This window comes from Heteronotia binoei, chromosome 15 (genome assembly GCF_032191835.1).
Source record: "Heteronotia binoei isolate CCM8104 ecotype False Entrance Well chromosome 15, APGP_CSIRO_Hbin_v1, whole genome shotgun sequence".
NCBI classification, from domain to species: domain Eukaryota; kingdom Metazoa; phylum Chordata; class Lepidosauria; order Squamata; family Gekkonidae; genus Heteronotia; species Heteronotia binoei.
In genome coordinates, this window is record NC_083237.1 from 7,407,365 (window position 1) to 7,431,177 (window position 23,813).

A 23,813-nucleotide genomic window follows, 5' to 3' on the forward strand; every position below is an offset into this window, starting at 1 on the left:
GACTTGTGTTTCTGAGGTCCACCCCTTGACCCGCCAGAAACTGGCCCCTTAATTGAGTGATCTGCTTTTGTTTTGTTCTCCCTCCTTTCGTTTCTGCAGGTACGTCTGTGATCCAAGTGACGGCCCACGATGCGGACGACCCGGCCTACGGGAACAGCGCCAAGCTGGTCTATACGGTACTCGAGGGGTTGCCGTTCTTCTCCGTCGACCCCCAGACGGGTACACAATGGGGAGGGGGGAGAGAGGTGGGATGGAGGGCAGCGTTACAAACATCACCACATTGCGCAGGGAAGGAGAGGCTGTGGGGCGAGAGGTGCGTGTGGTCTGCTGGGGGGGGGGGGGGGGCTGACGGATTCGAATGGGTTTGGATATCCGTGTGAGATGCCAGCTGAGCTTGGGAACAGCGAACTGGTAGAAATCCATTTAAGCTTAGGATAGCAAATGTAATCCAGAGAGCTATGCCATGCAGCCAGCGGATACCTTGAATAAGTCACTCCACCCAGGGCTTTTTTAGGAGCAGGAATGCACAGGAACATAATTCCGGCTGGCTTGGCGTCAGGAGTGTGTGGCCTAATATTCAAATGAGCCCTGCTGGGCTTTTTCTACAAAAAAAAGCCCTGCGCGAAACAATGACGATGTCAATGGGTGTGGCCTAATAGGCAAACGAGTTCCTGCTGGGATTTTTCTTTTTTGAAAAGCCCTGCCTCCATCCATCCTAGGACTGGATCTCACGTTTTTGCTGCACAGGCCTGATCTTAAGATCAAGTTCTAGGGCTGAGATCTGGTAAGCCTTTGCTCAAACTCAGCCTTGGGCAGGGGGAGGAAGTGCCCAGTTCTGGTTGGGAAGGTGCCGTGGTTGCCAATCTCCAGGTGTGGCCTGGAGATCCTGCGGAATTACAGCAGAGATCAGTTCCCCTGGAGAAAACAGTGATTTTTGGAGGACAGACTCTATACCATTATATCCCACCTTGTCTCACCAAACACCACCCTTCCTGGGAAGGCTCGCCCCCCGCCCCAATTGCCAGGAATTCCTCAACCCAGCGTTGCAAAATAATAAAGAGTCCAGTAGCACTTAAAGACTAACACATTTTATCGTAGCGTCATCTTTGGAGAAACACAGCTCTCTTCGTCGGATGCATAGTAAGGAATCCAGTAGCGCTAACAAAGAAGATGAAGAAGAAGATATTGGATTTATATTCCGCCCTCCACTCCGAAGAGTCTCAGAGCAGCTCACAATCTCCTTTCCCTTCCTCCCCCCACAACAGACACCCTGTGAGGTAGATGAAGATATTGGATTTATATCCCGCCCTCCACTCTGAAGAGTCTCAGAGCGGCTCAAAATCTCCTTTTCCTTCCTCCCTCACAACAGACACCCTGTGAGGTAGATGAAGATATTGGATTTATATCCTGCCCTCCACTCCGAAGAGTCTCAGAGCGGCTCACCATCTCCTTTACCTTCCTCCCCCCCACAACAGACACCCTGTGAGGTAGATGAAGATGTTGGATTTATATCCCTTCCTCCACTCCGAAGAGTCTCAGAGCGGCTCACAATCTCCTTTCCCTTCCTCCCCCACAACAGACGCTCTGTGAGGTGGGTGGGGCTGGAGAGGGCTCTCACAGCAGCTGCCCTTTCAAGGACAACCTCTGCCAGAGCTATGGCTGACCCAAGGCTATGCTAGCAGGTGCAAGCGGAGGAGAGGGGAATCAAACCCGGTTCTCCCAGATATGAGTCCGCACACTTAACCACTACACCAAACTGGCTCTCCAAAATTTTATTGTTGCAAATTTTATCGTTGCATAATCTTTCGAGAAACACAGCTCTCCTCGTCGGATGCACGCACCTGACAAAGAGAGCTGTGTTTCTCGAAAGATTATGCGACAATAAAATGTGTTAGCGCTACCGGACTCCTTACTATTTTGCAGCAACCGACTAACACGGCTGACTCCTCTGGATCTATCAATCCAGCACTGGCAGCCCTAGAAAGGGCTGTCTCCTTTGGACGAGAGGGTGTCGTTCCTCTGCCTTGTACTTTGAGACTGCTGGTGTAGCCTATTCATCATAATTTGAAATCTGGGGAGTTCTATGCCAGGATTCCAGAGTTGGGAATGATAGATGAGTAGGCTGACGTTCATTAACGGAGCAAATGCTGTGCAGGGGTGTATGTGATTAGGGGAAGTGTTTCAAGAGGATCAATCAACCTCTGGGTTGCCTCTTCTGCGGCACCTGTTCACTTATTGGGGGCCACCTGGGCCGCCTTATTATCTCCCCGTCCATGTAGTCGTATTTACAGCCCCAGGCATCCAAGTAGCCCACGGAGGTAATGCTCTTCTCATTTATCCATTTTGTCACCTGTGGAAGAGGCCCCGGCTCTGTGGGAGAGCATCTGCTTGGCATGCCAGCCTCAATATCTGGCATCCCCAATTAGAATCATAGAATCACAGAGTTGGAAGGCGCCATACAGGCCATCTAGTCGAACCCCCTGCTCAATGCAAGATCTGCCTATAGCAGGGGTGGCCAAACTGTGGCTCATTCACACATATCTCTTGAAGCCCCCACCACCCCATTGGCTGGTTTGTCTCTTTAAATCACTTTGCCAAGCCAGCTCGTGGCTTGGAGAATGCATTTAGAAGTTGCTTTCTTTCCATGTCTCCCTCCCTCCCTCCCCCTTCCTTCCTTCCATCCATCCATCCTTCCTTGCTTCCTTCCTTCCTTCCTTCCTTCCTTACAGTTTGGTGTAGTGGTTAAGGTCTGGGAGAACCAGGTTTGATTTGCCACTCCTTCACTTACAGCTGCTGTAATGGCCTTGGGTTAGCCATAGGTATCGCAGAGGTTGTCCTTGAAAGGGCAGCTACTGGGAGAGCCCTCTCAACCCCGCCCACCTCACAGGGTGTCTGTTGTGGGGGGAGAAGATATAGGAGACTGTAAGCCGCTCGGAGTCTCTGTCCTTGAAAGGGCAGCTGTTGGGAGAGCCCTCTCAGCCCCACCCACCTCACAGGGTGTCTGTTGTGGGGGAAGAAGATATAGGAGATTGTAAGCCGCTCAGAGTCTCTGTCCTTGAAAGGGCAGCTGCTGGGAGAGCCCTCTCAACCCCACCCACCTCACAGGGTGTCTGTTGTGGGGGAAGAAGATATAGGAGATTGTAAGCCGCTCGGAGTCTCTGTCCTTGAAAGTGCAGCTGCTGGGAGAGCCCTCTCAACCCCACCCACCTCACAGGGTGTCTGTTGTGGGGGAAGAAGATATAGGCGATTGTGAGCCGCTCTGAGTCTCTAATTCAGGGAGAAGGGCGAGGTATAAATCTGCCCACACCTCACAGGGTGTCTGCTGTGGGGGGAGAAGATATAGGAGATTGTAAGCCGCTCGGAGTCTCTGTCCTTGAAAGTGCAGCTGCTGGGAGAGCCCTCTCAACCCCACCCACCTCACAGGGTGTCTGTTGTGGGGGAAGAAGATATAGGCGATTGTGAGCCGCTCTGAGTCTCTAATTCAGGGAGAAGGGCGAGGTATAAATCTGCCCACACCTCACAGGGTGTCTGCTGTGGGGGGAGAAGATATAGGAGATTGTAAGCTGCTCGGAGTCTCTGAGTTCAGAGAGAAGGGCGGGATATAAATCTGCAGTCATCTACTGCTTCTTCTTCCCTTCCTTCCTTCCTTGTGACTCTCAAACATCTGACATTTATTTTATGTGGCTCTTACATTAAGCAAGTTTGCCCACCCCTGGCCTACAGCACTCCTGATGAGTGTTCGTCCAGCTGCTGCTTAGAGACTGCCAGCAAGGGAAGCTCACCACCTCCCTTGGTAACAGATTCCACTGTTGAACAGCTCTTGCTGTGAAAAGGGTTTTCCTAATGTTCAGCTGCCCTTAATTTAAACCAATTGTGGTCTCTGCTGCCAACAGGACCAGCTCCCTGCCCTCCTCTAAGTGACAGCTCTTCAAATACTTATAGAGAGCAATCATGTCCCCCCTCAACCTCCTCTTCTCCAGACTGAACATTCCCAAGGCCCTCAGCCTTTTCTCAGAGGGCTTAGTCTCCAGGACCCTGATCATCCTCATCGCTCTCCAGTTTGGTGTAGTGGTTAAGTGTGCGGACTCTTATCTGGTAGAACCGGGTTTGATTCCCCACTCCTCCACTTGCAGCTGCTGGAATGGCCTCGGGTCAGACATAGGTCTCATAGGAGTTGTCCTTGAAAGGGCAGCTGCTGTGAGAGTCCTCTCAGCCCCACCCACCTCACAGGGTGTCTGTTGTGGGGGAGGAGAGTAAAGGAGATTGTAGGTTGCTCTGAGACTCTTTCCTTGAAAGGGCAGCTTCTGGGAGAGCTCTCTCAGCCACACCCACCTCACAGGGTGTCTGTTGTGGGGGAAGAAGGGAAATGAGATTGTAGGCCGCTCTGAGACTCTGTACTTGAAAGGGCAGCTTCTGGGAGAGCTCTCTCAGCCCCACACACCTCACAGGGTGTCTGTTGTAGGGGAGGAGAGTAAAGGAGATTGTAGGTTGCTCTGAGACTCTGTCCTTGAAAGGGCAGCTTCTGGGAGAGCCCTCTAAGCTCCACCCACCTCACAGGGTGTCTGTTGTGAGGGAGGAAGGGAAAGAAGAATGTGAGCTGCTCTGAGACTCTTTGGAGTGGAGGGTGGGATATAAATCCAATATCTTCATCTTCTTCTTCTTCTTTTCCTCAGAGTCCACCCACAGGGTGTCTGTTGTGGGGGGAGAAGATATAGGAGATTGCAAGCCGCTCTGAGTCTCTGATTCAGAGAGAAGGGCGGGGTATAAATCTGCAGTCTTCTTCTTTGTACGCAGACTCTTATCTGGGAGAACTGGGTTTGAGTCCCCACTCCTCCACTCGCACCTGCTGGAATGGCCTTGGGTCAGCCACAGCTCTCATAGGAGTTGTCCTTGAAAGGGCAGCTTCTGGGAGAGCTCTCTCAGCCCCACCCACCTCACAGGGTGCCTGTTGAGGGGGAGGAAGGGAAAAGAGATTGTAGGCAGCTCTGAGACTCTGTCCTTGAAAGGGCAGCTTCTGGGAGAGCTCTCTCAGCCCCACCCACCTCACAGGGTGTCTGTTGAGGGGGAGGAAGGGAAAGGAGATTGTAGGCAGCTCTGAGACTCTGTCCTTGAAAGGGCAGCTTCTGGGAGAGCTCTCTCAGCCCCACCCACCTCACAGGGTGTCTGTTGAGGGGGAGGAAGGGAAAGGAGATTGTAGGCAGCTCTGAGACTCTGTCCTTGAAAGGGCAGCTTCTGGGAGAGCTCTCTCAGCCCCACCCACCTCACAGGGTGTCTGTTGTCGGGGAGGAGAGTAAAGGAGATTGTAAGCCGCTCTGTGGTTCAGAGTGAAGGGTGGGATATAAATCCAATATCATCGTCGTCATCCTCTGCACCTTCTCCATTCTGTTGAAATGAAAGGACCGGGTAGCAGGTGATGTGAAAGACCTTTGCCTGAGATCTGGGAGAGCTGCTGTCAGTCTGAGGAAATATTAGTGAACTTGATTCAGTATAAGCCAGCTTCATATATCCATTTCTACTCTTCTGCCTGTCCCGCATTGGTCTTGTCAGCCACCAGCGAGCCTGCAGCAGACGTGGACTACTGCATCCTTCTTAAATCTTCGTTTGCGAAGTCAAGCCGAGAGAGAGAGAGAGAGAGAGAGAGACTCTTCTTAACTGGGTGGGATTAACTGTGATTTGTGGAGTGCGCTAGGAACATTTAGGATGCACCCAGGGGTCGCTTTGTAGAAAAATAGGTGGCGGAGCTCATGCAGGGATTGTTATGCAGCTGCACCTACTATTCCATGGATAAGGTGGGGAGGAGGAGGGGGAACCCTCAGAAAGGTTCAGGAGCTGTGCTTCTGTGAGCCCCTGCTGAATCCGAGGCCCGGATGTACCTATCCACCCATCTGCTAGCCGTCATTCTCTTTGCTCTTTCTGATACTCTCTGTTCCCCTCTCGCTCACCGGCAACGGCAGGTGTGATTCGTACGGCGACCCCCAATATGGACCGGGAGACGCAACAGGAATTCCTCGTGGTGGTGCAGGCCAAGGACATGGGGGGCCACATGGGAGGGCTTTCCGGAAGCACAACTGTCACGGTCACTCTGAGCGATGTCAACGATAACCCACCCCGCTTTCCACAGAGTGAGTTGGGAAAATCTGCTTCGTTTGGCTCTCAGTCATTGCGGCGGAGTTTGGCGTTGGCGTCTGGAGGAGAGGCACTGGAGTGTCACACGGAGATGCCTATCATTGGGGCAACAGAGGCAGCCTTTCTTATACAGAGCGGTGAATCTCGAGGTTTGCCCCCCGGCCACTTTGGATTTGAATAAAGGCCTATAGGCCGAGCTTGCTGGATCAAAGCGCCCCGGCACAAAGCAAAAAATGCACAGCTCAGCCGTAATCTCCACAGTTCATCAGTTAATTAGTTTTACTAACTATGGACTGCTAGAGAGCGGCAGATCTTGCCAAAGACCTTTGGGAGACCTTCGATCTGAGCTGTCTACCTGCTCGGGCTTAGAAAAGCTCCTTAATTATGTTCTTTGCGAGAAAAAGCAAACGGTGCCCAAAATAGATGTTCCGATCTAATTGCCGGTTTCAGTCTGCTCTTCAGATGTGAAGCTTGGCGTTCACAAAGACCTTTTTAAAAAAAAAATGTTTTAGAAACATGGTTGTGAATTGACACTAGACGTTGCAACGTCTTCTGCGGGTTCTTTGTCTTTGCGTTAGTGATGTGTAAAGTGCTCGGGATGCAGGGGTGGTGACTTGAAGATCAGGGGGAGGAGATTCAATTTCCCTTCTTTCGAGTGTGTGTATTAATCCCCCGGGCTGCATTGTAGCTGCCAGGGCCAGGCTTTTTATGTAAAAGGAACTCCTTTGCATATTAGGCCACACCCCCGTGATGCAGCCAGTCCTCCAAGAGCTTCAAGGCTCTTATTACAGAACCTACTGTAAACTCTTTGAGGATTGGCTACTTCAGAGGTGTGTGGCCCAACATGCAAAAGATTCCTGCTACAAAAAAAAAAAACCCGGCCAGGGCCTGGGGTTTGTGGTAGGGCCCCCCAAACCACGTGCTGGCAGGAAGGAGTAGTGCACAGTGGTGATGTTTCTCTCTGCACACCACCCAGCCCCATTGGGGAAAGGACATACGGTCAATACTCCCTCTAAGCTGCGGAGTCTTGTGAGCGAAAATTCTACTTCGCGAGCCACCGGCATTAAAGCTGTGAGCCGCTGCATCAACGAGTGTGCTCCGGGGCCATTTTTCCCGAGCAAAGACAAAAACGTGTGAGCGGGAGGCTAAAAAACCGTGAGCTAGCTCACGCTAACTCGGCTTAGAGGGAACACTGCATACGGCCAGTCAGAAGGCTCCCAAACAGGCAGGGTGAGGAAGGAAGCCCGAGCAGGTGGGGATGTGGGTAGGTTGGATGAAAAGCATTGGGAGGGAGGGGGGCATCCTGGTGATAGTGAGAGAAGGGGGGCCACACACTCTGTGCCCGGCCCCTTTCCCCCCCCAAAAAAAAACCCTTGGAACTGGCCTTGTTCATCAGGCACATTTGTGGGAATGCAAAAATTCCGAATATTGCCTAGCAGCAGGCCCATAGCTAATCAGGGGCCCACGGGGGCCTGCTCCCCCTGACAGTTTGGGGGCCTCCCTCGCCGCCAGGCTGCCCCTCTCTTCTGTGCAATTTGAATTGTCTGCTGCTCCTCCCAAGCCATTTAAAGGGCCCACAGATCAGCTGACTGATAGGGTCCAAATAGCATGGGAAGGGTGGTAGGAGCAGTCCCCAGACTCCTGGATTATTTAAATGGCCCCCTTGCCCTGTGGGCCCCCCCACGCCCCCTCCCTAGCAGCCAGCCCAAGCAAGGTTGCTGGCAATGGAGGCAGTTCCGTTAGCAGGGACCATCACTGTGGGTTTAAAAGTCTCAGCATATGTTGCGCTCTCGTTCTCTCTGTCTCTGGCATGTGCATGAACGTCTCTTATGTCTTCTACGCCACCACGAATCCTCAGGCTCCTACCAGTTTTCGGTGGTGGAGACAGCACCTCCCGGCTTTGCGGTGGGGCGGCTGCGGGCTCACGACCCCGACGAAGGGGAGAATGCACTGCTAGCCTACAGCATCCTGGACGGAGGAGACGGAGCTGAGGCATTTACCATCCATACCGATGCGCTGGGGCAGGATGGGATCATCACTGTACGAAAGGTGAGTGGAGGAGTCCCCGTTCGCAGTGAACATTGGACTTAGGGGTCCTCAATCCTCCTTCCTCCCTTACCCCCCTGTTTCCCCTCCCCGGTACCCAGGACTGGCCCTAGATTGCCTGGCACCCAAGGCAAGGGTAACTTCTGGTGCCCACTCCCGCATTGATAACGTCACTGAGTCACATGGGAAGTGCTCAGTTTGGTGCCCCCAGAAGGCTGGCACCCTAAGCAATCACCTAGATTGTCTAGTCGCAGGGCCAGCTCTGCCTGTACGCCCCACGGGCAATGAAGGATGGGAGCGGAGGCTGAGAACCGAGCCCTGATGCAACCCTTCCTGCGCTCCTTCTCACGATCTGCTTAAGTCCACAGTATCGGCATTGCTGTCGGATGGCCATCTGGCTACTGCTATAACCTATTCCTCCTCCATTCGGTTTTGGCTGAAGAAAACACTTGGGGCTCTTTAGCTTGGAGAAATGTCGACTGCGGGGTGACGTGATAAGAGGTTGACAAGATAATGCATGGGATGGAGAAAGTAGAGAAAGAAGTGCTTTTCTCCCTTTCTCACAATACAAGAACTCGTGGGCATTCGATGAAATTGATGAGCAGTCGGGTTAAAACAGATAAAAGGAAGTCCTTCTTCACCCAAAGGGTGATTAACATGTGGAATTCACTGCCACAGGAGGTGGTGGCGGCTACAAGCATAGCCAGCTTCAAGAGGGGGTTAGATAAAAATATGGAGCAGAGGTCCATCAGTAGCTATTAGCCACAGTGTGTATATATATATGTGTGTGTGTGTATATATATATATATAATTTTTTTGGCCACTGTGTGACACAGAGTGTTGGACTGGATGGGCGACTGGATGGATGATCCAACATAGCTTCTCTTATGTTCTTATTCAAAATCTTCCTGCTGCAGCCCTTGGACTTTGAGTCCCGCCGCTCTTATACTTTCCGAGTGGAGGCCACCAATACACTCATCGACCCCCAGTACATCCGTAAAGGGCCCTTCAAGGACGTGGCAACGGTCCGTATCGCGGTAGAGGATGCTGATGAGCCCCCGGCTTTCTCCCGCCCCGAGTACCGCCTGGCCGTCTACGAGAACAGCCCTCCGGGGACCCTTGCGGGCAAGGTGACGGCTGTGGACCTCGATTCCCCCAGCAGCGTCATCCGGTAACAGCCGAGGGCTACCGTACAAGTGGGGTGGGACTGCTGGTTGTGTGTAGGTGTGTGTGAAGTTACAGTTACGCCATTGATACCTGGTTGCCCTGACAACCTGATACCCCAGGTTCCCCCCCATCTTCTAGATACTCTATCCTGCCGCATACGGATCCCGAGCGCTATTTCAGCATCAACTCCCAGGATGGGACGATCCTGACCTCGGTGCCCCTCGACCGGGAGGCGGTGCCCTGGCATAATTTGACCGTGGTGGCCACTGAACTCGGTAAGGGTCAGGTGGGTTTGTGCGGTGAGGGGGAGCCCGAGGGGGCAGGGGGCACTCCCCACTTGGAGGCGAGGTCCCCCCCTCGGCCAACATTTACCCATTGTCTTTATCCTTTGTGTCTACGACGTGTCATCGCAACGATTGCTGCACGTTTGCTTGTTTTTTCCTCGTGCATCCCCGTTTGCTTCCGTCATGGCGGCTGTGTGGGGTGATGCCTCTTTTGCACACCGGTTTTCCGGGATTGGCGACCTGTCTTGTGCTCCGTGATGTGGGCTGCGTCTCTGTGGGACCCTATGACTTTCTTGCACATGGTTGCCTACTGGTTATGTTTTGAGTGTGTGTGTTCCATGGCCACGCAAAATGTGGCTGCAACTATCTGTATGCCCCTCACTTATACACGCTCTTGATCGATGTTGGGGTGGGGTGTGGATTTCATTGACTGGGTGGTTCCCTGTGCATTGCTTTTTGGTCTTCTTTCATCTTTACTGGATTACTGCAATGCCCTCTACATGGGGCTGCCCTTGTCTCGAATCTGGAAGCTTCAATGCAGCAGCTAGGTTGCTATTGGGTCTTCCCTTACGGGAGCACATTCAACATGGACTGAAAGCACTGCATTGCTTATTGCATACCGGGTTCGTTTCAAGGTGCTGGTCCTTACCTTTAAGGCCCTATATGGCCGGGGACCTGCATACCTTATGGACCGCCTTTCCCCATATGTTCCCCGGAGAGCACTTCGGTCTAGATCACAAAATCTGCTCTAAGGAGGCCAGGCTCATGACAACTAGAGCCAGGGCCTTCTCTGTAGTGGCCCCCCCCCCGCTGGTGGAACGAGTTGCCTGAAGAAGTTAGGGCCCTGCGAGAGCTCCTGCAGTTCCGCAGGGCCTGTAAGACGGCACTCTTCCACCAGGCATTTGCAGACTAGATTGTCAGCCGCTACAGTCCTCAGGGAACGTCTGGACCACCTCTTGCAAGCTGCCCCGAAGCAGCAGCCGCAAGGAACATCCAAGATCCGTTAACAGAGAACATAACTTGAATTTAAGACCATAGCATCAAAATGTTAAATTTTTATGTTTTAAAACAGTTTTATGTCTTTTATATGTTTTATACTCGTTCATACGCATGAGCATGTAAGCCGCCCTGAGCCCGCCTCAGCAGGGAGGGCGGGATATAAATGAAATTAAACAAATAATAAATCTTTGTGGCCGCTGTGGTTCTACGGCTGTGAATGGGGGCGCGGGGTGTGTGCCCTGCGTGTTGGTCTGTCTCATCGGCTTCTGCGCGTTGCAGCTGCCTTGCCTGGGGCGGGCGTAGGGTTGCCAAGTCCAAATCAAGAAATATCTGAGGACTTTGGAGGTGGAGCCAGGAGACTTTGGGGGTGGAGCCAGGAGATATTGGGGGTGGAGCCAGGAGCAAGGTTGTGGCAAGCAGAATTGAACTCTAAAGAGAGTCCTGGCCATCACATTTAAAGGGACCGCACACCTGTTAAATGCCTTCCTTCCATAGGAAATAACGAAGGATAGGGGCACCTTCTTTTGGGGCTCATAGAATTGGACCCCTTGGTCCAATCTTTTTGAAACTTGGAGGGTATTTTGGGGAGAGGCACTGGATGCTGCACTGAAAATTTGGTGCCTCTACCTCAAAACCCAGCCTCGTCAGAGCCCCAGATACCTGTGGATCAATTCTCCATTATTTCCTATAGGAATCGGTCTTCATAGGGAATAATAGAGTTCCCAGCAGACATTTCCCTCCCCTCCCCCCGCTTTCTGATGACCCTGAAGCGGGGAGAGGGCCCCCAAACTGGGTGATCCCCTACCCCCACCTGGGGATTGGCAACCCTAGGCGTGCGGGCCGTGTGATTGTTTTACAAACGTGGCTTTTGCTGTTCCTTTGGACAACGCAACATGGCTTGTGTTTGCCAGCTGCGTGTCATTCTGTGTCACTCCCATACTGGACTGGGGCGTACCACGCATGGCATTGTTTTACTGCATCGCGCTGTGGGTGCGCTTGTGTTCGACATGTCTTTCCCACACACCCCTCTCTTGCTCTTAGACAGCCCTACACAGGTCTCCCATGCCCAAGTGGCCATCCAAATCCTCGATGTCAACGATAACCCGCCCCAGCTGGAGCATGGCTACGAGCCCTTTGTCTGTGACAGCGCCACTCCTGGTCATGTAAGTATGCCAGGATGCTGGAGCATAATGGGGGTGTCAAACATGCGGCCTGAGGGTCAGATCAGGCCCCTAGAAGGCTCCTATCCGGCCCTCGAGCAACTCACTGTTGTCTGCTTCCTTCTCCCTCTCTCTTGCTTCCTTCTGCATGACAGCTTGCTTTGCCAGGCTTGCTCAATCGCACAGGAACTACAGATAAAAGCCTCTATTGTCTCCATTGACTGAGCAGCACATGAAGCAGCTTATGTACAAAAGCTCGCAATGCCCAGCCATTTCTCCCTGGGTCTTAGGCTCAAAGCATGGACCATGAGATTTCTGTAACGAATGTCAATAAATCAAAAGCAGGTTTGCAACTTACACCCACACCTGAACAGCATACTCAGGATTGCTACAGCACAGATATTGTCTCCAGATTTTGATGCAGTAATTCAGAGCAGTTATCAGAAACTGTTAAATAAGCAAAATATTGCAAGAGTGCTAGTCTTTTAAGCCTATTTTTTTAAATTTATTTTTAAAAAATCTCTTAATTGTATTTGTCTGTGTCCTTTATAAAGTTTATATCTCGGCTACCTGGCATTACATTTTAGGACACACATGGCCCGCCCCTCAAGGTCTCATTTATGTCAGATCCAGCCCTCAGAACAAATGAGTTCGACACCGTTGGGTTAGAGCAAGAGAGACGACCAAAGAGGATCCTTGGGCTCATCCTTCCCTATTCTTCCTCTTTCCAGTTGATCCAACTGATCCGGGCAATGGATCGGGACGAGGATGGGAACGTGAGCCGTATCATCATCCGCTCCCCACTTGGGACAAGAGAACCCAACGTCACCGTGCGAGACAACAAGGGTGAGTGCTGCCCCCACATCTGACTTCCCCTTTTTCTTTTCTTTTTTGGGTGTTTTGTGTGTGTTTGTGTGTGCATTCCTGGAAGTCATGGGGCTTGGACATTCAGAAAGGTTGCTTGCTATTGCCTGCCTCTGCATCCCGGCCTGGTATTACCTTGGAGGTCTCCCATCCAAGTACTTGCCAGGGTCGGCCTTGCTTATCTTTAGAGATCTGATGAGATTGGGTTTGCCTGAGTTATCCAGGCCAGGGCTCCCCCACACATTTCCTAATGTCCCCATTTTATTGCATTGCCTACACTCCTCTGGGAGTCAGTTTGATGTAGCGGTTAAGTGTACAGACTCTTACCTGGGAGAACCGGTTTGATTCCCCACACCTCCACATGCACCTGCTGGAATGGCCTCAGGTCAGCCATAGCTATCACAGCTGTCCTTGAAAGAGCAGCTTCTGGGAGAGCTCTCTCAGCCCTATCACAGGGTGTCTGTTGTGGGGGAGGAAGGGAAAGGAGATGGTGAGCTGCTCTGAGAGCCTGATTCAGAGAGAAGGGCGGGGTATAAATCTGCATTCATCTTCTTTCCTCTGTTCTCGGCCACGTGGATGAGAAGATTGTTTTAAAACTGAAAATGGGATTTCTTCACAATGCAGCCGTTTCTCCGGATCTGTTGGAATCTGTGCAAAGATTTCTGTAGGAAAACGCTACTTTCACTCCTCTCTGTGTGCTTAGCCACTGTATTTCTGGCCCTTCCTCACTTTTCACCTACTCTCTAAGAGCAGGAGGTAAATGCCATCGGGCGTTCGTGAAATCGAGGGGCTTGTTCGTACGAACAGGTACAGGCAGCTGTTTATCTCCAGGCCAGTTTGGCCAGGGATCCTGGAGGATCTTTTGTTTTTGTTTTTTTGCCATCTTCTGGACCTGGAGCGTGGGTCACTGTGTGTATGTGTGGGGAGAAGTATTTGTGTATGTCTTGCATTGTGCAGGGGGTTAGACTAGATGACCGTGGAGGTCCTTTCCGTCTCGATTTTTTAAAAGTTCGATTTATACCCTGCCCTCCCCGCCAAGGCTCACGGAGACTAAGTCTGAATGTGTGCTGGTCCAATACTTTTAAAGCTAGAATATTTTTCTTGCTTTACCTGTAAAGAAAGTCTAGACCAGGGATGGCCAAACTGCACTTTGGGAGCCACATGGGGCTCTTTCACACATATTGTGTGGCTCTCAAAGCCCCTACTGCCTTGTTGGCTGGCTTGGAGAAGGCTTCTCTCTCTTTAAATAACTTCTCCAAGCCAAGCCAGCTGGCAGTTTGGAGAATGCATTTAAAGTTGCTTTCTTTGCACCTCTCCCTCCCTCCCAGTTTGGTGTAGTGGTTAAGTGCACGGACTCTTATCTGGGAGAACCGGGTTTGATTCCCCATTCCTCCACTTGCAGCTGCTGGAATGGCTTTGGGTCAGCCATTTCTCTCATAGTTGTCCTTGAAAGGGCAGCTGCTGGGAGAGCTCTCTTAGCCCCACCCACCTCACAAGGTGTCTGTTGTAGGGGAAGGAGATAAAGGAGATTGTAAGCCGCTCTGAGACTCTGATTCAGAGAGAAGGGTGGGGTGCACATTTGTGGTCTTCTTCTTTTTCTTCTTCTTCTTCCCTCCCTCCCTCCTCCCAAACATCTGATGTTCATGTCTTGCGCCTCTCCAACATCTGACATTTATTCTATGTGGCTCTTACATTATGCAAGTTTGGCCACCCCTGCTCTGGAGGGAGATCTACATTCTCCCTTCTCTCTAACGCTTCTCTCCCCACCAGATAACTCGGCTTCTCTGCTTCTCCGTGTTGCTCGTCTGCCTGCACAAGGGGAGTCCTTGCTGGTGCCACTGGAGATAGTAGATGGCGGCTCCCCGACCCGCACCGGCTCCCCGACTCTGACCGTCAGCATTTGCCGGTGTCGACGTGACGGGGCCATGCACTCATGCGGGCCAGAGGCCCTGGGATCTCCTGCCGGCCTCAGCACAGGAGCACTGCTTGCCATCCTCACATGCGTCGGCACTCTTCTGGGTGAGAAAAAGGGCATGGAGCAGGGGTCCGCAAGCTTTGGAATTTGGGCACAAGGTGGCGGGTGCAACTGCTATGCCCGTTAAAGCGGTTCCTCAGTGGAACAGGCTTCCTCAGGAGATGGTGGGCTCTCCTTCCTTGGAGGTTTTGAAACAGGTGGCCCTCTGAAAGATGAGGATCCTGTGAATTTAGGGGGAGGCGTTTGTGAGTTTCCTGCCCTTCTGCAGGGGGCTGGACTAGATGACCCTGAGGGGTCCCTTCCAATTTGGACTTCCTTTGGGTGTGGCACCCATTTAGTAGAATCATAATGATTCCTCTAAATGGCTGCCACACCCAGAGGAAGTCCAAGTGCAGGGGAGAAGAGGGGTAATTTTAAAAATGCATGGGGAAATAGGGGTTAGAGACAACAGAACAAATGCTGTTTGCCCTGTTGGGTTTCCAAAGAACCTAGTGTCTTGGGGAGGGATGCACTATGCTGAATTCCATGAAGAACACCTAAAAGAAGGGAGAAAAGCAAAATGTGTGGGGTTCACGTTCAGCCTGACTAACCCTTACCCATGTCCACCTGCTTTATTTTTTAGAGCCAATTTGGTGTAGTGGTTAAGTGTGTGGACTCTTAGCTGGGAGAACCGGGTTTGATTCCCCACTCCTCCATTTGCACCTGCTGGAATGGCCTGGGGTCAGCCATACCTCTTGCAGGAGTTGTCCTTGAAAGGGCAGCTTCTGTAAGAGCTCTGTCAGCCCCACCTACCTCACAGGATGTCTGTTGTAAAGGAGATTGTGACCACTCTGGGATTCAGAGTATAGGGCGGGATATAAATCCAATATCTTCTTCTTTATCCCCGCTACATGATCCATCGGTTCGTACCAATTCTCCTTCAGCACTGGTGTTGCTGTTTGTCGCCCTCCGGAGGCAGAAGCAGGCATCACTGCTGCCCTTCGAAGAAGAAGACGTCCGCGAGAACATCATCACTTACGACGACGAGGGCGGGGGCGAAGAGGACACCGAGGCCTTTGACATGGCTGCCCTGCAGAACCCGGATGCTGCCCCTCCACCGCCGCAGCAGCGGCGTCTCCTCCGACGTGACGTGCTGCCCCGCCTGCATTTCCCATCCTCCTTGGCCACCCGTGTACCCCCACAGCCCCATGACGTGGCCAGTTTCCTAGCTGCCCGCCTGAGCGAGGTGGATGCCGACCCTTCCGTCCCCCCCTATGACTCCATCCAGGTGTATGGCTACGAGGGGCAGGGCTCTTCCGCGGGGTCCCTCAGCTCCCCCAGCTCCTCGTGCGCCGGCGACAGCGATGTGGGCGGATATGAGTATCTGGAAGAATGGGGGCCACTCTTCCGAACACTGGCGGAGCTCTACGGGGCCCCGGATGGGCCACCCCCGACTTGAAAGAAACTGTGGGGGGGACCGCAACGGTGGAACAGCACTGTCTCCCGTTCCTCTCGATCCCTTTTGTGTTGGTCGTTCTTTTCTCCCGTTTGGTTCGTTGACTTCTTCGTTCTCTGTCGAACCTGTCCATTGGAGAACACCTTTTCATTTCTCGTTCCTGTTTGCGTCGCCTCGGTCTCTTCTTCTTCTTAGTATTTGTGTCATTCTCACCCCTTCCTGTGTTGCTTCCTACTATTGCTTTGCCGTTGTTAACAATCCCGTCTCTCCCTCGCTTCTTCCGCTTTTCCTTTAAATCGTTCTTCTTTCTCTCTCAACTTTTGCTCCTCTTTCTTCCCCCTTGATTCTCTTTTCCCTGATTTCCTCCATTTACTTTGCACTGTCTTCTCATTTCTTTACTTTCTTCCCTCAAGCAGCTTTTAAATGTGTCTTTCTGTTTCTCTGCCTCTCACATTGTCCTGTTCCATAGTCAGGGTTTTTTTTCCGTTTCACTGTTATCTGTGCTGTGTTTTTATGTTTTCTTCCCTTTCCCTCAGTCCCTGTTCCCCCTAATCCCCTATAAATTACTCTATGCATTCATTCTCTCCCAGAGTCCTTCAGTACCAAACTCACTCCCCACCCAAACCCTAACTATTCAGAATTGCCAGCATGGATTTACCTCTCATTCAACGTATGGCCTCCCATGACCTGACTGGGGATCTGGTCAGCTAGGGCAGGGGTTTTAAAGCACCCCACCCTTTCCTGGAACCCCTGGACATCACCGTCGGGGGTGGTAGGGTGGGTGGCGGACTCAACATGGACTCTGCCCCCTGGATAAAGCCCTCTTCAGATTCCATATTGGGACTTTCTATATCCAGGACAATTTTATTCCAGGGAGCCAACACATAATCAGTATCAGGTGGGGGCATCCATGTTATAATTTCGTAATAAACAATTTATTTTCTAAAAGAAAGGCATTTCAGCGTGGGTTTTGTGTGTGTGTGTGTCTACCATAGCTCCCGAGAATGGTTGCAAGCTAGGAAAAAGGTGTAGGCTCTCTCCAAGTCTAGACAGTGGAGGATAATCGGTGTACATCGAGGTATATGTGACCTCCAGGGGTCTAATTCTAGCAGGAGTGCCTTTGCCTATTAGGCCACACCCTCCCTGATGTAGCCAAGAGCTTACAAAAAAGAGCCTTATAAGCTGTTGGAGGATTGGCTACATCAGGGGTGTGGGGCCTAATATGCAAAGGAGCCCCTGCTAGAATTCCAAGCTCTTGGAGGATTGGCTATATCAGGAGTGTGTGGCCTAATAGGCAAAGGAGCTCCTGCTAGAATTCCAAGCTCTTGAAGGATTGGCTACATCAGGGGTGTGGGGCCTAATATGCAAAGGAGCCCCTGCTAGAATTCCAAGCTCTTGGAGGATTGGCTACATCAGGGGGGGTGTGGCCTAATATGCCAAGGAGCCCCTGCTAGAATTCCAAGCTCTTGGAGGATAGGCTACATCAGGGGTGTGGGGCCTAATAGGCAAAGGAGCTCCTGCTAGAATTCCAAGCTCTTGGAGGATTGGCTACATCAGGGGGGGGGGGGTGGCCTAATAGGCAAAGGAGCTCCTGCTAGAATTCCAAGCTCTTGGAGGATTGGCTACATCAGGGGTGTGGGGCCTAATAGGCAAAGGAGCCCCTGCTAGAATTCCAAGCTCTTGAAGGATTGGCTACATCAGGGGTGTGGGGCCTAATATGCAAAGGAGCCCCTGCTAGAATTCCAAGCTCTTGGAGGATTGGCTACATCAGGGGGTGTGTGGCCTAATATGCCAAGGAGCCCCTGCTAGAATTCCAAGCTCTTGGAGGATAGGCTACATCAGGGGTGTGGGGCCTAATAGGCAAAGGAGCTCCTGCTAGAATTCCAAGCTCTTGGAGGATAGGCTACATCAGGGGGGGTGTGGCCTAATAGGCAAAGGAGCCCCTGCTAGAATTCCAAGCTCTTGGAGGATTGGCTACATCAGGGGTGTGTGGCCTAATATGCAAAGGAGCCCCTGCTAGAATTCCAAGCTCTTGAAGGACTGGCTACATCAGGGGGGGTGTGGCCTAATATGCAAAGGAGCCCCTGCTAGAATTCCAAGCTCTTGGAGGATTGGCTACATCAGGGGTGTGGGGCCTAATATGCCAAGGAGCCCCTGCTAGAATTCCAAGCTCTTGGAGGATTGGCTACATCAGGGGTGTGGGGCCTAATAGGCAAAGGAGCTCCTGCTAGAATTCCACCCTTGGGACCTCATTGTGTTAGGTTCTTTTTTCAGTCCCGGGAAAGGGATCTGGGGTTGGGAGGAGGAGAAAAGACCAAGAGTCCAGTAGCACCTTAAAGACTAAGGAAATGTGTGGCAGGGTAGGGGCAGGCTGGCCCCAGACTGTCTGGCACCCTAGGCGAGGGTCACATTTGGCACGCACACACCACTGATGACATCACTGAGTCACATGGGGGATGTCCCCAGAAGGCTGGCGCCCTAGGTGATCGCCTCGTTCGCCTAGTGGCGGGGCTGGTCTGGGTAGGAGATTTTGTGAGTCACTGCTCGCTTCTTCAGATGGTTTGGGAGAAAAAACTATAGCTTCCGAGTATCTCTTTTAACTAGTTTCAGAGGGTAGTCCTGTTAGTCTGCAGTAGAACTAGCTTCAAGTCCAGCTGCATCTCAAGAGGCCAAGATTTTTGAGGTTATAAGCTTTCAAGAGTCAAAGTTCCCTATCTGAAGAAGGGAGTTTTGACTATCTGATGACAGAGGCGTTGAAGGAGGAGGAGGCTTGGATTCATACCCAGCCCTTCACTCGCAGTCTCAGGGTGACTTACAACCTCCTTCTCTTCCTTTCCCGACAACAGACACCCTCTGAGGTAGATGAGGCTGAGAGATTTTTGAGAAAACGGCTGAGGGAACTGTTGCTGACCCAAGCTGGCTGCATGTGGAGGAGTGGGGAATCAAACCTGGTTCTCCAGATAAGAGCCCACCACTCTTAACCACTACACCAAACTGGCTCTTAGTTTTTGACTCTTGAAAGCTTATAGGCCTGAAAATCTTGGTCTCTAATGTGCTGGCTGGACTCCAGTAATACTTCTTTTGACTATGACATCCTTTTAAAATGTGCACCTTGGCTGAAGTATGCCCAGATAGTTAAATTCTAAAGCCTCAAATCTTACTCGTGCACATTGTAGGGAGGAGACACCCAAATATCTCTTTCCCCGCTTCTTTCCAAGAGCCAGTTTGGTGTAGTGGTTATGTGTGCGGACTCTTATCTGGGAGAACCGGGTTTGATTCCCCACTCCTCCACTTGCAGCTGCTGGAATGGCCTTGGGTTAGCCATAGCTTTCGCAGAGGTGTCTTTGAAAGGGCAGCTTCTGGGAGAGCTCTCTCAGCCCCACCTACCTCACAGGGTGTCTGTTGTGGAGGGAGAAGATATAGGAGATTGTAAGCCTTGGGTTAGGCATAGCTTTCGCAGAGGTGTCCTTGGAAGGGCAGCTTCTTGGAGAGCTCTCTCAGCCCCACCTACCTCACAGGGTGTCTGTTGTGGGGGGAGAAGATATAGGAGATTGTAAGCCTTGGGTTAGGCATAGCTTTCGCAGAGGTGTCCTTGAAAGGGCAGTTTCTTGGAGAGCTCTCTCAGCCCCATCTACCTCACAGGGTGTCTGTTGTGGGGGGAGAAGATATAGGCGATCGTAAGCCTTGGGTTAGCCATAGCTTTCGCAGAGGTGTCCTTGAAAGGGCAGCTTCTGGGAGAGCTCTCTCAGCCCCACCTACCTCACAGGGTATCTGTTGTGGTGGGGGGGAGAAGATAAAGGAGATTGTAAGCCGCTCTGAGTCTCTGATTCAGAGAGAAGAGTGTGGTATAAATCTACCATCGTCTTCATTTTTTTTTTTAAAGACTGGACGTGTGGAACGATGCCGCCGAGGCAGGCAGATATATTTGTACTCACTGCCTTTCATAGCCTTTGGACCTGGCTGCTTACAATTTTATATGAAAAAAACATACATCAGCAAGATGAGGATCCTCCTCAGGTTACTGATGAAGCAGGATAGAGAGGAGGCTTTTCAGTGTCTGAGAAACAGAACTGCCAGCAGCTGAAATTTTTCAAAAAAACCAGTACTTGAATGGCCCTGGGGCTGGACCCAGAGCAGGCGTGGAGGGTGTAGCCAAAGGTAGAGCATATGACCAATGTAGGTATAGCAGCGAAAGGCTGTTGGAAGAAAATTCTGCCCCGTTTCTTTACTTTTTGCAGCACCCCCGCCCCCAGAGTTATTTTGGGAGAAATTTAACCCCTAATTTTTGAGAGGAAAGGTGGGTTCATCGATATATCGAGAAGTGGACTCCGTTTCAGCTTGACCTTCACCCTCACCGTCGCTATGGGCTTGACCTCTGCGCCCACCATCCCAATGCCAGCCTCCTCCATCAGTGCTAGGTCCTACACAGCTCTCTACTGAGCCATGTAACCCTCGTGGTCCAGCGCAGCCCTTCCCCACAGGTTGTTCCCTCTGTGGCCAGGTCCCCTGCATTCCTAGAAGTAGCAGCCTCGCTGCTCTGGCAAATAGTGAGAGGAAAGTGCTCTGCACGGGCTCAGAGGCACTCTTGTCAATCTTTCACAAGTCCTTGATTGTCCCCTGAAACGGGTATGGCCCCCAAGTCTGCCTGGCTCGTGCCCTGTTTCCGTCTCCCCTTCTATATGTCCCATTCACCACCCTTTCCCTCCTTTATCTTTGACGGCTTTCTTCCCTGTACTTCCTTTCTTCCTTAGCCAGTTTGGAGAGCCAGTTCGGTGTAGTGGTTAAGCGCAAGGACTCTTATCTGGGAGAGCCAGGTTTGATTTCCCCAGTCCTCCACTAGCAGCTGCTGGAATGACCTTAGGTCAGCCATGGCTCTCATAGGAGTTGTCCTTGAAAGGACAGCTTCTGGGAGAGCTTTCTCAGCCCCACCTAACTCACAGGGTGTCTGTTGTGTGTGGGGGGGGGGAGGTACAGGAGATTGTGACCGCTCTGAGACTCTGAGATTCAGAGTTTAGGGTGGGATATAAATCCTTGATAGGGCAGCTTCTCTGTTGAGAGCTCTCTCAGCCCCACTTACCTCACAGGGTGTCTGTTGTGGGGGAAGAAGACATAGGAGATTGTAAGCCGCTCCGAGACTCTGATTCAGAGAGAAGGGCGGGGTATAAATCTACAGTCTTCTTCACCCCACTGCCATCTTTTGTGTCTTCTCCTAGGGTTGCCAGCCTCCAGGTAACACCGGGAGAACTCCCACTATTACAATTAATCTCCAGTCTACCAAGATCTGCTCCCCTGGAGAAAATGATTGCTGTGGAGGATGGACTGTTTGGCATTATAGAAGAAGATGAAGAAGATATTGGATGATATCCTGCCCTCCACTCCGAATCTCAGAGTCTCAGAGCAGCTCATAATCTCCTTTCCCTTACTCCTCCACAACAGACACCATGTGAGGTGGGTGGGGCTGAGAGAGCTCTCACAGCAGCTGCCCTTTCAAGGATAGCTCTGCGAGAGCTATGGCTGACCCAAGGCCATTCCAGCAGCTGCAAGTGGAGGAGTGGGGAATCAAAACTGGTTATCCCAAATAAACCTGCTGAGGGCCTTCCCCTCCCAACTCCAATGCCCCCAGGCTCCATTCCCCCAAATCTTCAGGTATTTCCCAACCTAGACCTGGCAAATCCACATCTCTCCGCAACTCTGACCTCTCCAGTCCAAAGCACTTCCAGCCAGTGGTAGGGTTGCCAATCCCCAGGTGGGGGCAGGGGATCCCCCGGTTTGGAGGCCCTCACCCTGCTTCAGGGTCATCAGAAAGCGGGGGGAGGGAAATGTCTGCTGGGAACTCTATTATTCCCTATGGAGATTTATTCCCATAAAAAATCATGGAGAACTGATCCACAAGTATCTGGGGCTCTGGGGGGAGCTGTTTTTTTGGGTAGAGGCACCAAATTTTCAGTATAGCATCTAGTGCCTCTCCCCAAAATACCCCCCAAGTTTAAAAAAGATTGGACCAGGGAATCCAATTCTGTGAGCCCCAAAAGAAGGTGCCCCTATCCATTATTTCCTACGGAAGGAAGGCATTGAAAAGGTGTACCGTCCCTTTAAATGTGATGGCCAGAACTCCTTTTGGAGTTCAATTATGCTTGTCACAGCCTTGATCTTGGCTCCACCCCCAAAGTCTCCTGGCTCCACCCCAAAGTCCCCAGATATTTCTTGAATTGGACTTGGCAACCCTATATCTTTGGCTTCTCGGCACTGAGAGGAAAACACTTCACACATGCTCAGGGGCACTCTGTGTTCTAGAACCGAGACACTGAAAATGGCTCTCTTCCAGATTAAGCTCTGTTACTGGGCCAAGCCGGAGGCAACCTTCCTTCTTCCTGTGCCTCTCTCTTCCCCTCCACTAACTCTCCCTCCTCCAGGTTCTTGCATTTCTTCCTGCTGCTCGGAAATCAAAATGCCACAGGGGAGGAAAATGAACCAGAGTTGTGCCCTCTCTGCAAAACGCTAGAGCTGCTTTTCACCCGTGAGAAAACTGCTGGGCTGGCACTTTGGCTCTGCCACCTTGATGCGGGGGGAGGGACTGGCTCTTTTTAATAAAAAAATAATAAATTTTGCAAAAAGCGATTCCTTTTTTCGGAAATGTACTGCCAGACAGAAATGTATCGCCCTGCAGGTCAACATGGGGAGAAAAAACAACAACAATAACATCCCCTTTCAGAAACAGTTTGTGATATTATTAAAGCGAGATGGAGCCAGAACACGCTTTGCTCACAAACACCCTAAATAATTACATACCCCTTAAGCCTGGCAATAAATGTGTCTGAATTCAGCCTCTGGCTGGCTAGCACAGCAAAGACGAAGAAAAAGACGGTTCGGATTTTGACTTCTTAAAGCAACCGGCCCCTGAAGAACGCAACCGTGCTTTTAAGGTTGCCAACTCCAGGCTGGGAAATTCCAGGAGATTTAGGGGGTGGGCTCCAAGGAGGGGAGGTAGCCTTGTGGGTTTAAGGCCATTCACTCCTCCATCCAAAGAAGCCATTTTCTCCAGGGGAACAGATCTCTGCGGTCTTGAGAGCCAGTTTGGTGTAGTGAAGAAGAAGAAGAAGATATTGGATTTATATCCCGCCCTCCACTCAAGAGTCTCAGAGCGGCTCACAATCTCCTTTACCTTCCTCCCCCAGAACAGACACCCTGTGAGGTGGGTGAGGCTGAGAGGGCTCTCACAGCAGCTGCCCTTTCAAGGACAACCTCTGCCAGAGCTATGGCTGACCCAAGGCCATGCCAGCAGGTGCAAGCGGAGGAGTGGGGAATCAAATCCGGTCCTCCCAGATAAGAGTCCGCACACTTAATCACTACACCAAACTGATTAAGTACGCAGACTCTTATCTGGGAGAGCGGGGTGTGAATCCCCATGCCTCCACTTGCAGCTGCTGGAATGGCCTTGGGTCAGCCATAGCTTTCACAGGTGTTGTCCTTGAAAGGGCAGCGGCTGAGAGAGCTCTCTCAGCCCCACCCACCTCACAGGGTGTCTGTTGTGGGGGGAGAAGATATAGGAGCTTGTAAGCCGCTTTGAGTCTCTGATTCAAAGAGTAGGGCGGGGTATAAATCTGCAGTCTTCTTCTTTAGTTACAGAGGTGTCAAACTCATTCGTTATGAGGGCCAGATCTGCCATAAATGAAACCTTGTTGGGCCGAGCCAGGCTGTGTCGGGCCGGGCCATGTGTGTACCTATTTAAGATTAGGTAGCAGAGCTATAAACTTTTT

General features: G+C 51.6%; 1 protein-coding gene across 2 annotated transcripts in view; it reads left to right on the forward strand.

The window, feature by feature from the left end:
- The window catches only part of CDH24 (cadherin 24), a 52,145-nt gene extending 35,137 nt beyond the window's left edge, over positions 1-17,008 (forward strand). Inside the window, exons 4-12 of one of the 2 annotated variants that reach the window (XM_060255354.1) lie at positions 100-219; positions 5,955-6,122; positions 7,985-8,175; positions 9,090-9,343; positions 9,478-9,614; positions 11,664-11,785; positions 12,514-12,628; positions 14,417-14,665; positions 15,545-17,008. In XM_060255354.1, coding sequence (XP_060111337.1) covers positions 100-219; positions 5,955-6,122; positions 7,985-8,175; positions 9,090-9,343; positions 9,478-9,614; positions 11,664-11,785; positions 12,514-12,628; positions 14,417-14,665; positions 15,545-16,059 — 1,871 coding nt within the window. In that variant the 3' untranslated portion in view covers positions 16,060-17,008. The remainder of the gene's footprint in view (positions 1-99; positions 220-5,954; positions 6,123-7,984; positions 8,176-9,089; positions 9,344-9,477; positions 9,615-11,663; positions 11,786-12,513; positions 12,629-14,416; positions 14,666-15,544) is intronic. The other variant, XM_060255355.1, reaches the window with a different exon arrangement.
- Positions 17,009-23,813: the final 6,805 nt, after the last annotated feature.